The 13,432-nt window shown below is 48.2% G+C and overlaps 1 protein-coding gene across 1 annotated transcript in view; it reads right to left on the reverse strand.

The window, feature by feature from the left end:
• Positions 1-13,432, reverse strand: part of LOC133139542 (agrin-like) — a 235,115-nt gene that overhangs the window by 16,753 nt on the left and 204,930 nt on the right. The window contains exons 22-31 of the mRNA XM_061259113.1: positions 12,499-12,613; positions 10,913-11,032; positions 10,215-10,583; positions 9,150-9,342; positions 8,257-8,472; positions 7,155-7,384; positions 4,500-4,634; positions 2,577-2,673; positions 1,131-1,295; positions 535-646 (exon numbers count right to left, since the gene is read on the reverse strand). Coding sequence (XP_061115097.1) covers positions 535-646; positions 1,131-1,295; positions 2,577-2,673; positions 4,500-4,634; positions 7,155-7,384; positions 8,257-8,472; positions 9,150-9,342; positions 10,215-10,583; positions 10,913-11,032; positions 12,499-12,613 — 1,752 coding nt within the window. The remainder of the gene's footprint in view (positions 1-534; positions 647-1,130; positions 1,296-2,576; positions 2,674-4,499; positions 4,635-7,154; positions 7,385-8,256; positions 8,473-9,149; positions 9,343-10,214; positions 10,584-10,912; positions 11,033-12,498; positions 12,614-13,432) is intronic.

Consider the following 13,432-nt stretch of genomic DNA (forward strand, 5'->3'; position numbering starts at 1 on the left):
ATAATGTGGTTCTAATACTCAGTGTTTTTATAATACAACTACTCCAGATGTTTTTTTCAGTTATTGGGTCATTACTCTTGTTTATCGTCCCATTACGTGTCGTATCTGTTTAGGATTGCTTTCAGGAAGGCATACTGGGACAATTCTGCAGAGTGTGACAGTAACAGTGCATTGATTGATCCATCATGCACTAAAAATATGGACACCACCTAACAGCCAATCGAAAAACAAATTTCAAACCATGCCCAAAAAATATTTCCCTGAAACACTTTTTTACTCTGCAGACACAAGGTAATCAAAGTTTCACAGTTTCAAGAGAAATCTCCCGTCAGTTCCAAAAATGTCTCGACTTCACGCTATTCGTCGAAATGATCAAGTTATTGTAAGAAACAAATAAATAAAGCCAGAAATAAAGCCAAGACATACTTCACAGTACAGTGCATTTCCAACAGTGCAGTGGAAGTAGTATCTCACTTAGGATCTGAGTAAGAGTGAGAGGGACACCAGCCCTGGGAACACAACCCGCTGACTCACCGGAGACTCCCCTCTGACCTGGTCCCGGTTATTAACGCTGATCTCCCCTTTGCGATTGGCTCGCTCCAGGTTCACTGTGTTCCACACGTTCATCTGGATCTTGTCCTTGCTCCTGCGGACACCAAACAGACCCCACCGCAGTGCGGGGTGAGGGACAGGTTCAGAACATGTGACACGCCTACGGGGCAGACCAGGGACTCAAAGGACTCAACAGCAGCTCAAAATATAACAATAGAGCAGCACAAATAAAAAATGTTTTATACTGATCACATGTAACAGATACAATCCGGTTAATTTATTGAACAAAATGAAGGAGGTTTCTGAAGTGCTCTATACAAACACATATAGATTTGATTTAGTTTGAAATGCTTGTGCTTGACATGATTGTGCTATGGACATCGACTGCTCTGAAGTACCACCATTTCATGATTAGAGCCAGAGATGAACGAGAGGCCTTTATGCCATGGTCACTCATTGTCAAACGCATTAGATATATAAATACTCTAAAGACATTACACTTATCCCTCAGCACTTCACATTCTGAGGTTGCGTGTGCAGAATGCTGTAACCGCGGTGATGAAGTCAGCCTACAGTACCTGATGACCGCGGGCCCCTTGCCCAGGTCGTATCTGAACTCCAGGATTCCATCGTTCAGCGCCAGTGAGATGAAGTCGCCCTTGCCGTCGTTCTTCTGCCCGTTGTAGAAGATCATGCCATTGGAGTCGTTGGCCAGGAAGACCACGGCAATGCTGACCTTCTGCCTGCAAAAAAGAAACAAGTAATAATCCGTGATGCGTGTGTTGTAAAGGGTTTCAACTCGCAATACGGAGTGGATTATTCTGTTTATACCATAGTCATTTGCCAAAGATTAAATTATACGAAGGGGTCGTTAATATTTGGGGGCAATTCGACCTCAATGTAAAAACTACTTTCCAAGTTGTTTACTAGGCGACTGCAACTATTTCAGCAGGTTGCTACGGTTACATAGGTTGGTTAGCTGGCCAGCAGTTTATGAATCTAGAATGGTGATTAAACTTGAACCAGCCTGCGTGCATTGCATTGAATTGAGTATTCGCCCAGACCACGGTATAAAGCACAAACACGACTCCTTGAGAAAGTCTGTAGAATCAATCCTCTGCACCACTACGACTCCACAAGTGAACATTATCCACAGTTGTGTTCCCACTGAGATTCCAGAAAAGTCATATTTATACCCCTTTCAGCTGAGCTAGACATCCATGCTGTCAGATCCAGTGACGAGATACAGTATGTGAGCGATCTGCTACTATTACATCAGTTACAAAATATACACTCACCAAGCACCAAGCATTTATTACTTATTTTTAAGACTTCTACTGCTGTAGCCTATCCACTCAAGAGATATGATGCGTTGTGTGTTCAGAGACGCTTTTCTGCATACTACTGTTGTAATGAGTGGTTATTTGTGTTACTGTCACCTCCCTGTCAGCTTTGAGCAGTCTGGCCATTCCCCTCTGATGTCTCTCATTAACAAGGTGTTTCTGTCTGCAGAACTGCTGCTCACTGGATTTTTAAAAGTTTTTTTGCACCATCCTTTGCCAACTCTTGAGACTAGTGTGCGTGAAAATCCCAGGAGTTTCTGAAATACTCAAACCACCCTGTCTGCCACCAACCATCATTCCACGGTTAAAGTCACTTAGCTCACATTTCTTTCCCATTCTGGTATTTGGTTGTAAAAACAGCTGAACCTCTTGACCATGTCTGCATGCTTGAGTGCCTTTAATTGCTGACACATGATTGGCTGATTAAATATTAGCATTAACAGGCTGGTGTACAGGTCTACCTAATAAAGTGCTCAGTGAGTGTATATACAGATAGCATACATTTCTTAATAATACATAGTAGATGTAAAAGAAGTTTAAATGAAATGAAACAGTAAAATAAGACATAACAACAAATCTTTTTTACAGAGATCTTAAGATTAAAACATTCAACCAGTCAACCAGTGTAAATAAATGCTGTTTCTCAGGGCAGTCACAGAGTAGGTCTCGGTCAGGACTTACTGCAGATCGTTCCCGTATGTCTGCAGGCCCTTCAGCTCCAAGTAGGAATCTCCGGTGAAGAAGGGCATGTAGGCCTCATTCTTGTCATTCTTGGACTCTGATGAAGACATTACACAGACATCCGTGGGCATTCACACACAGTGATCTGGCTAGTCTGTGCACATCAGAGGGAGGCCGTTCATCCGCCAGTGGGATTATGGGTCCAGGCATTGGGCTGATAACACAGACGCACAGTCCTTGCACACAGACAGCACTCACAAGATTCCCGTCACCTTACCACTGACTTACCCACTGCCTTACTGCCCCGCCTTACCCACTGCCTTACTGCCCCGCCTTACCCACTGCCTTACTGCCCCGCCTTACCCACTGCCTTACTGCCACGGCTTACCGTTGTCTTACTGCTACCTTAACCGCTGCCTTACCCACCACCTTACTGCCTCGCCTTACCTGCTGCCTTACCTACTGCCTTACTGCCCCGCCTTGCCTCTGCCTTACCGCTGCCTTAACCGCTGCCTTACCTCCCCGCCTTACCTGCTGCCTTACTGCCCCGCCTTCCAGGTCTTTGGTTGGCAATTACATTGGGATTAGTTTGTGTGCATTTAAGGAGGGGATGCCAGAATTACATTAAAAGGAAGTTAGGTAGTCTTAAAATGAGGTGCTAATGAATGTAGACACTTAAAAGAAAGACATTACATTACAGGCATTTAGCAGATGCTTTTATCCAGAGCGATGTACAATGAAGACAGACAAAGATATATCTGGGCCTCTACGACAAAGGAAACGGGGGAGCTCAGGCAGCTGAGTAAGCTACCACCGTGAGTCTGATCAGTTTTTGTTCTGCTGATGAGAAAAGGGTTCTGTTTTTCTGCTCTAGGTCAGTGTGTACGTCCTGTACACGCATACGCTCGCCGTCCACCACCTTTTAGCCGGACCGCAGAGCTGGACTGGTCCGAGAGCTCACCCCGTCTCCCTCAGTTACTCCGGCTGCATTAGCCGCAATCAAGGGTTTGGCGGACACATACCCTTAAACACGTCCCCTCTGTCTGGAAAATATGCGCTTCGAAATTGAACACTTTGCTTGATTTTTCATTCACCTGTTTCTCCTGGGCTGTAATGAGTGACTCATAACTGTTACTTGTTCAGTGAAATGTATCAGCACTTCCGGCCGGGTTTTCAGCCGGCCTTCGCAAGGATATATTAGCGTGTGATTTTCACTTTCTGAATCATTTGTGAGAACTTTAAAGAGTTGGGGGGGGGGGGGGGCTAACAGGCTGGTGAAGACAGCGGTCACATTGTGCTCAGGGTGCCGCCTGACTCATACAGAACCTGAACCCCCTACGCAGGCTCTTAGCGAGGGAGGGGCTCAATCCCAGTGATTCAGACTCTCCCCCCCCCGGGGGGGGCCTCCACACGTTTCATCTCCCAATTCAGGAGGCAGATACGTCACCGAGACATGGAGGTGAGGAGAGGAGAGGCTCACAACGCGATATCACACTGCCTTCTGACAGAGCAGGTGATGAGACGCCTCCTTCAAACAGACGTCCCGGGGAGGAAACAGTGTTCTTACATGTCCTCAGGTCTCCAGCACGCAAGGGGAGGACCCGTCTCTTTAATCAACCGTTTCATTTAGAGCAGACGCTCAATTTCACATGAAAGGCAGACAACGTGGCATTTCTTCAACATTCTTCTAATCCAGGGGTGTCCAATCGTACCCAAAAAGGACCGGTGTGGGCGCAGGGTTCTGTTTGAACCCTGCAATACGACACCGGATGCAACTATTCAACGAATCACAGTCTTCAATCGAACAAAAACAAAACCGGCCACCCATACCGGCCCTTTTCACATGAGATTGGACACCCCCCGTTCTAATCAGATCCATGGGCTTCTACTGTATATCGTTGAGAATTCGAGACTCCAGCCTACCTTTCTCGCAGTGGGTTCCCTCGCGCCCCATTGGACAGTCGCACTTGTAGCCGCCCTCCGGGAGCACCTGGCACTGAGAGGACGGGTGACACCTGTTGGGGTCACATGGGTTTTGCGCATCTGCGCACGTTGGACCTGCAATCCGTCAGGCGGAAAACGTTACAGCATTAGCAACGCAGAACACATCAAATTATCACATCTCTGTACTACCAAAACAACACAAAGAAATAAATCACAGGTATATTTTTCAAAGCAAGCGGAGGCAAAGACTTCCCGTAGACTTCCCATTTTGCGGTATAATTTAGTGTAGTTAAGACTCTCAATAAAAGGCACAGCGTGCTGTTCAGGGCCCTCAGAGGGGAAATGATTTCAAGGACTGTGGCTTTGGCTTGTTTCAGAATTCCTTTTTTGCACAAAATTGTCTTTGCTATAATTTCAACATAATTATTATTTTAACCCAGAGAATGTCACTGCAGACTCCCTGCTGTTCTCTCTCGCTCTCTCTCTCCCTCCCTCTCTCTCTCTCTCCTGCCCTCTTTCTCTCCTTCTCTCCCTCCCTCTCTCTCGCTCTCTCTCGGGGGAGAGTGCGTCGCCCGGGAGACCATGGCCACGTCCATCACTCCGGTTGAAAGGGAGGCGGGCGGCGCGTCCCTTCTCCTCTATTCTTCCTCATCTTCAGAAGACGCTCATTCCTTTCAGCAGCTGAGCGCTCTCATTTGCCCCCCCCCCCCCCCCCATTCCTCTGCTCTCTGTTTGAGCGGGCTGTTTTTCATCAGCCCTGCACCAACCTTCACAAACGGAGGAGGTGACGGGAGTCACGTGACCAGGCACGGGCTCCCACAGATTGGCCTGCGCCCCGTGTGACTCTCTGTACTGGAGGTGACATATCCAATCTCAGGTTAAACCACACTGGGTCCATTACCAGCGCTCCATTAATGGAGAAATGTTGGGGGCAGGGGGAATGGTGACAGTTGGGGTAGCTGATTGCCTATGCCCAATCCTCTCATCCATTTCTCCCTGTGCTGGGGGCGCAGTTCCCTGTGCTGGGGGCGCAGTCGGGAGTCTCTGGAAAATGATGTGCTTTACATTTTTATTATAAGCCCCCTTCTCTTTGAAGCTCTCATTAGCGGCAGGCGAACAGCGTGTGACGAGACAGGCGCGAGGGAGGTGAGAGAATCTCTCAGACCTTCAGATGTCCACCATGCTTCAATCCCAAACTTGTCCGGCCCAAGCCTGGCTGTGATCTGTACCCCCCCTCCCCCCCTCCCCCAATATCACATCACCAGCTCTCCTTCAGGACGGTGACATTATTCACCTCTGGAGCTCATTGCTCTGGGCTAGAGAGACGGGGTGTGAATCAGCCCACTGCCCCCCCCCCCACCCCCCCCCCTCTCTGGAGCAAGCAGCCTAAAGACAGCCCGGGGTCGGCCCGGGGGGCCCCAATCGTCACCCGAAGACAATTTCACAGACGGACTTGACCGACTGCCTCTCCTCTCACCTCAGAGGAAAAGGAGGACTATTCGCTCAAAAGCCATCGAGCCTCCCGCTCAGGAGATTCAGAACTTGCAGGTAGTTCTGCGGTCACAAATGGACCATTCAGAGCGGCACGAGGACAGGGCCCTAACGTGTAGCCGTCAGACACAAATGGCTCATCATTTTCAGGCTCTGAAATTATGTATTTAATTCTCAATTAGAGCAGCTCACATGAGCTCATTTTGTGGTAAAATGGGACCACTAAAGTGGGGGAAACGGACTGAAGGCACCTGAGCAACGCTAGTACACAAGTAAAGTAACTGGCCTCATACAATTGCACTGCCTTTGAGACAGGAAGCCATTTTAAGTACATTTTACCATTTTAAACATAAACCTAATGTTTTCTTTCTTAGTATTTTTGTGAACGCTGTTGAATACATTCAGAACATCTAGAACATCTAGCAAACCTTTATATTAATATTAAAAAGTTTTAATTGCTTAACAATTAGCAACTAGATTTTAAAAGCTCAGGGGTCCTTGGGGATAAATCATTTGGTAATTTATTTCATCTATCTACAGAAGCTTGCTAATGAACTGGTAATTAAAGACGTAAAGTCACACCTGCCAGAGTTCCTCAGCACATGCATCACGTGGTTTTAACAGAGGATGAGGAATGTAACATCCTCTCACTCCATCATCTCAGGTGAGAGTCAGCAATCAAACACCTTCGCTTCCGTGTGGTCTCATATTATCCCCAGTGTTTGTAGACTATACGTGTGAAATGCCCAGGGGCTCGCAGTCCTGCTTTTATTATTTATTATTATTATTTTATTTTATTATTATTATTATTTTTTAAATCTTAACCTGTTACACCAATACATAGAAAGCCTACTGAATGTGGACTTCCACACAGGTCTCCCCTACACTGCACAAAAAAGGTATATTGAGACTTAAAATATTCTACAAAATAATACAAAAACACTGACAATGAGGTAAGACCGTTTTGTCTCGTTTCAAGATTTGCCAACAACATTAACATTTCACCTTTCAAGCAGATAGTAACTTAAAAACAAGCTAATATTTCCTACTTGAGTGAAAAACAATAAGCTCTTAAGTCATATCACAAGACTGAGAACGCTTAGTCGGGGTACCGGGATGGTATGATCCGAAGGTCAGGCCCACCTGAGAACCCGTTGATGCAGCGGCAGTGGAACATCTCGGCCTCGCGGACCAGGCAGACCGCCCCGTTCCTGCAGGGGTCGGGCTGGCAGGGGTTGTTCCCGCACTCGCCCACCGCGGTGCCGTACATCACGTCCCCGCCCTTCTCCTGGAGGTTGTACACCATGTTGTTGACGTCCAGCATGCGTATGCAGCCCACCAGGCCCACGGACACGGAGGTCCTCTCCCTCACGCTGAGGACAGAGAGCGGTGCCAGTCAGCCGAGGCCAGCGCATCAATCCTCCGGCCCCGTCCGCTTTATGACATCCTTCAGGTGTAATGTCCCTCCACTAAATTGTCTATGATCCACTAAATCCCCATAAAAATTATCATCGGGAGGCATTAAAGCGTATTTATGAACCTATTAAATGTGAAACATTAAATATTAAGTGCGCGTCGCAGGGAAGGCAAGCATAAGTTGGGAGCGAATACCACCTGTAAATGAGCCCGGAAGAAGTTACGAAAATACAAACTCGCAGTCGTGCTTCTCATTTCTGGTAAGTACCCTTCAATGCACATAAAACAGCGGACCTGCATGTACACACCCCCAATGTTAGCATACTGATCTGGTAAGGCTAGTTCAATGACTCAGTTATTTAAAGTATTTCTCATTCCTAGTTCAAGGGAAATGGTCGCACACAATAGAAAACTCCAGTAAAGGAGGACAGGTAAGACATCCAGTAAACCATGATGGTGATGTTCATGTTGGTGATGTTCATGATGGTGATGTTCATGTTGTGGATGTTCATGTTGCGGATGTGCATGTTGAGGATGTTCATGTTGAGCATGTTCATGTTGAGGATGTTCATGTTGAGGATGTTCATGTTGTGGATGTTCATGATGGTGATGTTCATGTTGAGGATGTTCATGTTGAAGATGTTCATGTTGAAGATGTTCATGTTGAAAATGCTCATGTTGAGGATGTTCATGATGGTGATGTGCATGTTGAAGATGTGCATGTTGAGGATGTTCATGTTGTGGATGTTCATGTTGAGGATGTTCATGTTGAAGATGTTAATGTTGAAGATGTGCATGTTGAGGATGGCGGTGCGTGACGGGCCCTCACTCTTGCAGCAGCTCGTCCGGCACGCCCCCGATGAAGAGGTTGGTGTCCAGGTTGAGGCCGTCGGTGCCGGGGGGGCTCTCGCCCTCGATGTGGGGCTCGTTGTCCACGCTCAGCATGGCGTTACGCCGGTTCCTCGTCACCACCAGCTGGTGCCAGCGGCCCGGCCTCACGCGGACCTTACTGAGCAGAGTGCCGGGCCCAGAGCCTGTGTTGAACCTGCAGGGAGAGAGAGCACACAATAAGACAAGCAGTGTGCACAGGCAATGCCACAAAACCTAATCTAAACACATGTAAGGGCAGTGCAAGCGTTACTTTTTCACAGACACAGAGTCATTTTGGCAATCGCTGTTCTCACAAAGCGGCCTTTATATAAAAAAGAAAAAAAATCTGAGCTAAAGCTATAAAAAGGTCCATTGTGATACTGATATTATCTAGACCATAAATCCAGCATTGATGACAGATTTGTTCTCCCCTGTAATTTTACCCTCGCTTAATCCTGTTTTTGGAAGTTTTTGGAACTCAATTGCTTTAAATTGCCAGTAGCGACTGTAACACCTGCATTATGATGTTCAGTTCAGAACAAATTTGTGATCGCACACCTTAAAGGGTTAAACTACAGTGAGTTACACGATTTGACAGAAGCAGTGCAGGGCTCCCCTCTTCATTAACAGAATTGTTGTTACTCCAGCCTGAGCCGGTATGAATGTGAAACGAATGCCGTCAAGCTCCTACGCCGGTGTGTGAGAAGGCCCTGTGTGTGAGAAGGCCCTGTGTGTGAGAAGGCCCTGTGTGTGAGAAGGCCCTGTGAGTGAGAAGGCCCTGTGTGTGAGAAGGCCCTGTGTGTGAGAAGGCCCTGTGTGTGAGAAGGCCCTGTGTGTGAGTGACTCTCTCACCTGAGCTGCACCTGGCCGGACACCAGCGCCAGTGACAGGAAGTCCTTCTTCCCGCTCTGCCCGTTGAAGAGCAGCAGGCCGGTGGTCTCCGAGGCCCTGAACTCCATGGCGATGCGCACCGTGTGGTAGGCCTTCATGGTGGGGAACGCCAGGTAGGACCTCCCCCCGAAGGAGGGGATGAAGTATTTAATCACTGCAGGGAAACACAACGCCAATATTAATAAGAGATTTCAGCAGAATTCATCCAGCACTTTGACCTTTCTAAGCTAATAAGACCAGCGAAAAGGGCTTGTGTGTGTGTGTGAGACAGAACTGGGTCAAATACATAATTGTTTTGGATTCAAATATTTTTCTACACTTCACTCAGCTTGTTTGGTGTGTTGCTATTAAGTAAAATTGGTTGGACAGAGTCTTATTAACCCGACTTATTGAATACTGGTCCTCTAGGTTGGCTCAATTGCACCAGTTGAGCACTGAAAAGTATTTGAATCTAAAACAATTATACATTTGACCCAGGTCTGGCGTATGTGCATGTGTGCGTATGTGTGCGAGCCCCCCGTTATTGCCTGATTGTCTGTTTACCCACACAAGCTCGCACGCAGGCGGTAATGTGCCATTACTACCGTTTTCATTACTAAAAGTTCCTCAGTCAGCAGCTCAGGAAGGCGGCAGTGTTCTCCAGAAAGGGCCCGTCTAATGAAGACTCCGCGGTGCCCTGCCTTTAATGATGTGATTGATCAGAGAGAAAGAGACCCAGGGACATCTCTTTAGTCTGCACTGAGCGCGCTCTCTGTGGAGCCTCGGATGATTGGCTGATGCTCATCAAGGCAGTTTGTGCCAAATTACCATTCAGACACAGCTGCAGAGCCCGGGCGCCGCGCGCGGGGAGCGGAGCGGGGCGACACACGCAGCCCAATTTAAATTAAAAACCTTTCTCAGCACTGCTGACGCAACCCGCGACCAGGAAAGCTTATTATTTTCCCCCTTGCTTGTGTTTTTTCTACAAAAGGATGTTTACGAGCCGCACATTTTGACCGGAAGACGGACTGTTTTCGGGAGGAGCACCTTTCTCGCAGACCACGCCTCCTCGGCCCGCGGGACAGGTGCAGGTGAAGTCGCCGGCGTCCTCCTCGCAGGTGCCCCCGTGACGGCAGGGGTGGGAGTCGCAGGGGCGGGAGACCTTTTTGGGGAGCGGTGCGGGCCGGGTGATGGCTTGGGGCACGGTGGTGGGCGGAGGCGCTGCGGTGGCACTGCGGGGCGTGGCCGCCGGGGCGACGGTCGTGGTCCTGCGGCCGGGGGAGGGGCGACGGGTGGTGCCCGGGCGGCGGGTCGTCATGGCGACGGTGGGGGACAACATGGCGGTGGTTGTGGGCGTGGTCACGGTGGACGTGGTGGTGGTGGTGGTCGTGGTGAAGAAGGGGAGGGTCGATAGACCTGGGAGAGACATTTTGAGTCTTCGTCAGGCCGACACTTAACATACAACAAAAAGTTACATCCTCAAAAGTCAACCAAGGGACGCTCGACTTCAACTTTTAATTCATAACAACCAAATGTCAGAGGGCATAGAACATGCTTCCACAGTAGTTTACAGTAGTTACTGAACCCCTCAGTGGTTTACCGTACTTACTGTACCCCACAGTGGGTTACCGTAGTTACTGAATCCCACAGTGGTTTACCGTAGTTACTGAAGCCCACAGTGGTTTACCGTAGTTACTGAAGCCCACAGTGGTTTACTGTAGTTACTGAATCCCACAGCGGTTTACCATAGTTGCTGAACCGTATGTTGTCCTCCTCTGGTTTCTTCACTAAAATGGCCGGCTCTTTCGCTGCCTTGAGCTGCCTGAGCAGAGCTCCCTCGATGTCCTCCACCGTGTACCTTGTGTCTGAGAAACAGGGAACAAGCAATTTAATCATCCCCCCGACTGCTCCGGCTGACCCCAGAACAGCAAGCCCCGTGTTCAACGCTGAGCACGGCCAACTGGGATTGTAACTGGAGTCCTGATAAGTGTGATTAAACCTGATGGGAACTGACAGGACAGGCATGACAGGCGGCTGATCCCAGATCAGTGAGCGCACTGGCAGTGAGAAAAAGGCCTAGATAAGCTGGGCCTATTATTCCACACTGTCAGAGTTATTGAGTTATCAACCTCTATTTATACAGCATAGGCTGACTGAGCATGCATGCTCTTTTACACCCCCCCACCCCCCCAAGTAGCCTAGCCTGTATATCTTTGGACAGTGGAAGGAAAGTGGAGTACCTGGAGGAAACCCACACAGACACGGGGAGAAGATAAAAACTCCACACAGACATGGGGAGAAGATAAAAACTCCACACAGACACAGGGAGAAGATTAAAACTCCACACAGACACAGGGAGAAGATTAAACCCCCACATAGACACGGGGAGAACATGCAAACTCCACACAGACGCGGGGAGAACATGCAAACTCCACACAGAACGGCCCCGGCCGGGATTCGAGCCCAGGACCTTCTCGCTGTGAGGTGACAGCACTATCCGCTGCACCACTGACTTGTGACACGGCTAATACGCAGATTAACACCCGTCCTCCACAACCACAGCAGGAGCACTTTGTAAGCATCGACCAAGAAGAAGCAATGCACATAATGTTTCCACAAACTCCCACATTAACTGGCCACCGCAGACCTCCTTTACAATGCAATCTTCAGCAGAAATAAAAGACGAAGCCAGTGAAATTAAGTGCCGTGCAGGTTTTATGCGCATAGGAGAGGTGGACCAAGAAGGTTTACTGTACACCGAGGAACGAGGCCTAAAATAAATCTACCTCCCTCAGGATCACATTTAAATGATTATTTTCTCCTCTGACTCGCACCGCAGTCTCCCAACACAGCAGAATTAGTTTTGACATTGGAAATTGAATTTACATTCAGTTCCAAATAACTCTGCTCTCGCAGTAGGACAAATGGGATCAAAACAGAAATTGTAATAAATGAGAGTGAGAACCTTAGATGACTGTGACCACATCAGCACCAAACAAGCACTGAGCATCATATTTCTTTTCACACTTCTGTTACACGCAGTCACCGTAACACCTGCTGGCCAGCGGAGGATGGACTCCCCCCTCTATAGCCAGCCGGGTTCCTCCAGAGATTTCTTCCCCATGAGGAGTTTTTTTTCTCCTTGCTAGGGAGTTTTTTACCTCATGCGCTTGCTATTTTGGGGGAACGGTCCTGGTGTTCGCCTTTCTGCTACTCTGTAAAGTGCCTTTGTGACAGTCTTCTGTAAGAGGTGCTATACAGACAGATAAAAATAAATAAAACTGAACTGAGTTCACTGTGTTTTTGCATGAGAGGGCTGGCTCAGGCTTACCTGGGTCAAAGTGCGCTTCGACAAAAGCCAGGATAGAGTTGCTGGGGGCCAGATTCCGGACCCGAACACTCTTGAAATCCTTCTGGACATCTGACTTCCGGAACAACTCATTTAGCTGGCAGAAGGAAAAATAAAATGCAATAAATATGATGAATACATATTTACCATCTGGACCTCAAATCGAATGTCTACTTCTTCGAGGGATGACAAATTGCGTCACTAGGCAACTGCGTGAAACCCCATTGGGCCACAGCAAGGAAATTGACATTTAGCTGTGGAGCAGAAGTAATTACTGTACGTGAACACATATTTTTTTTTGAAGCCATGGTAAATGTCAGATAACTACAGCACATTTTGCCGATTGGCTGAGTTTATTTTTTGCAGTTTTATTATTGGTGTGTGCAGGTCCACAGGCAAGTCCCAAGTCACTACCAACACCAGAACCCGACATTCGTTTAAACACCTACACCTCACTCACTTACTTGCTTATTTCAGCTTTATTGGCCCTGAGAAACTGATAGGAATCTGCAGTTTTGGCCCCCTCTCCTCCCTGGACCCCTGCCTACCCAGCCCCCTGGTGACTTGAGAACAAGAGGGTCGAAATTAATCCAGTTGCGTTGGCCTTCTTTTTGAGAGCGTGTATAGTATTCAGGAGCGAACCTGCTCTCTCCACACTTCAAGCACAGTTGGCACGAGGACTTCTATTGTAGGAGGGCCCCTAAGGGAAGCCTCGACACTCAATTACCCTCAAAGGGGAGGGGGGCCTCGGAAGCCGTTCCCTGATCCTCCAATCCCCTCCCCCCAACCTGCACTGAGAGGCAGCAGGAAAGAAGAAGACTTCAAGCTTAAACCCTTTAAGGTGCACAATCACAAATACGTGAAAAGAATGTTCTCAACTGAACATTCTAATGCTGATGTAACAATCGCTACTGGC

Source organism: Conger conger, chromosome 10 (assembly GCF_963514075.1).
Source record: "Conger conger chromosome 10, fConCon1.1, whole genome shotgun sequence".
Lineage (NCBI taxonomy): Eukaryota > Metazoa > Chordata > Actinopteri > Anguilliformes > Congridae > Conger > Conger conger.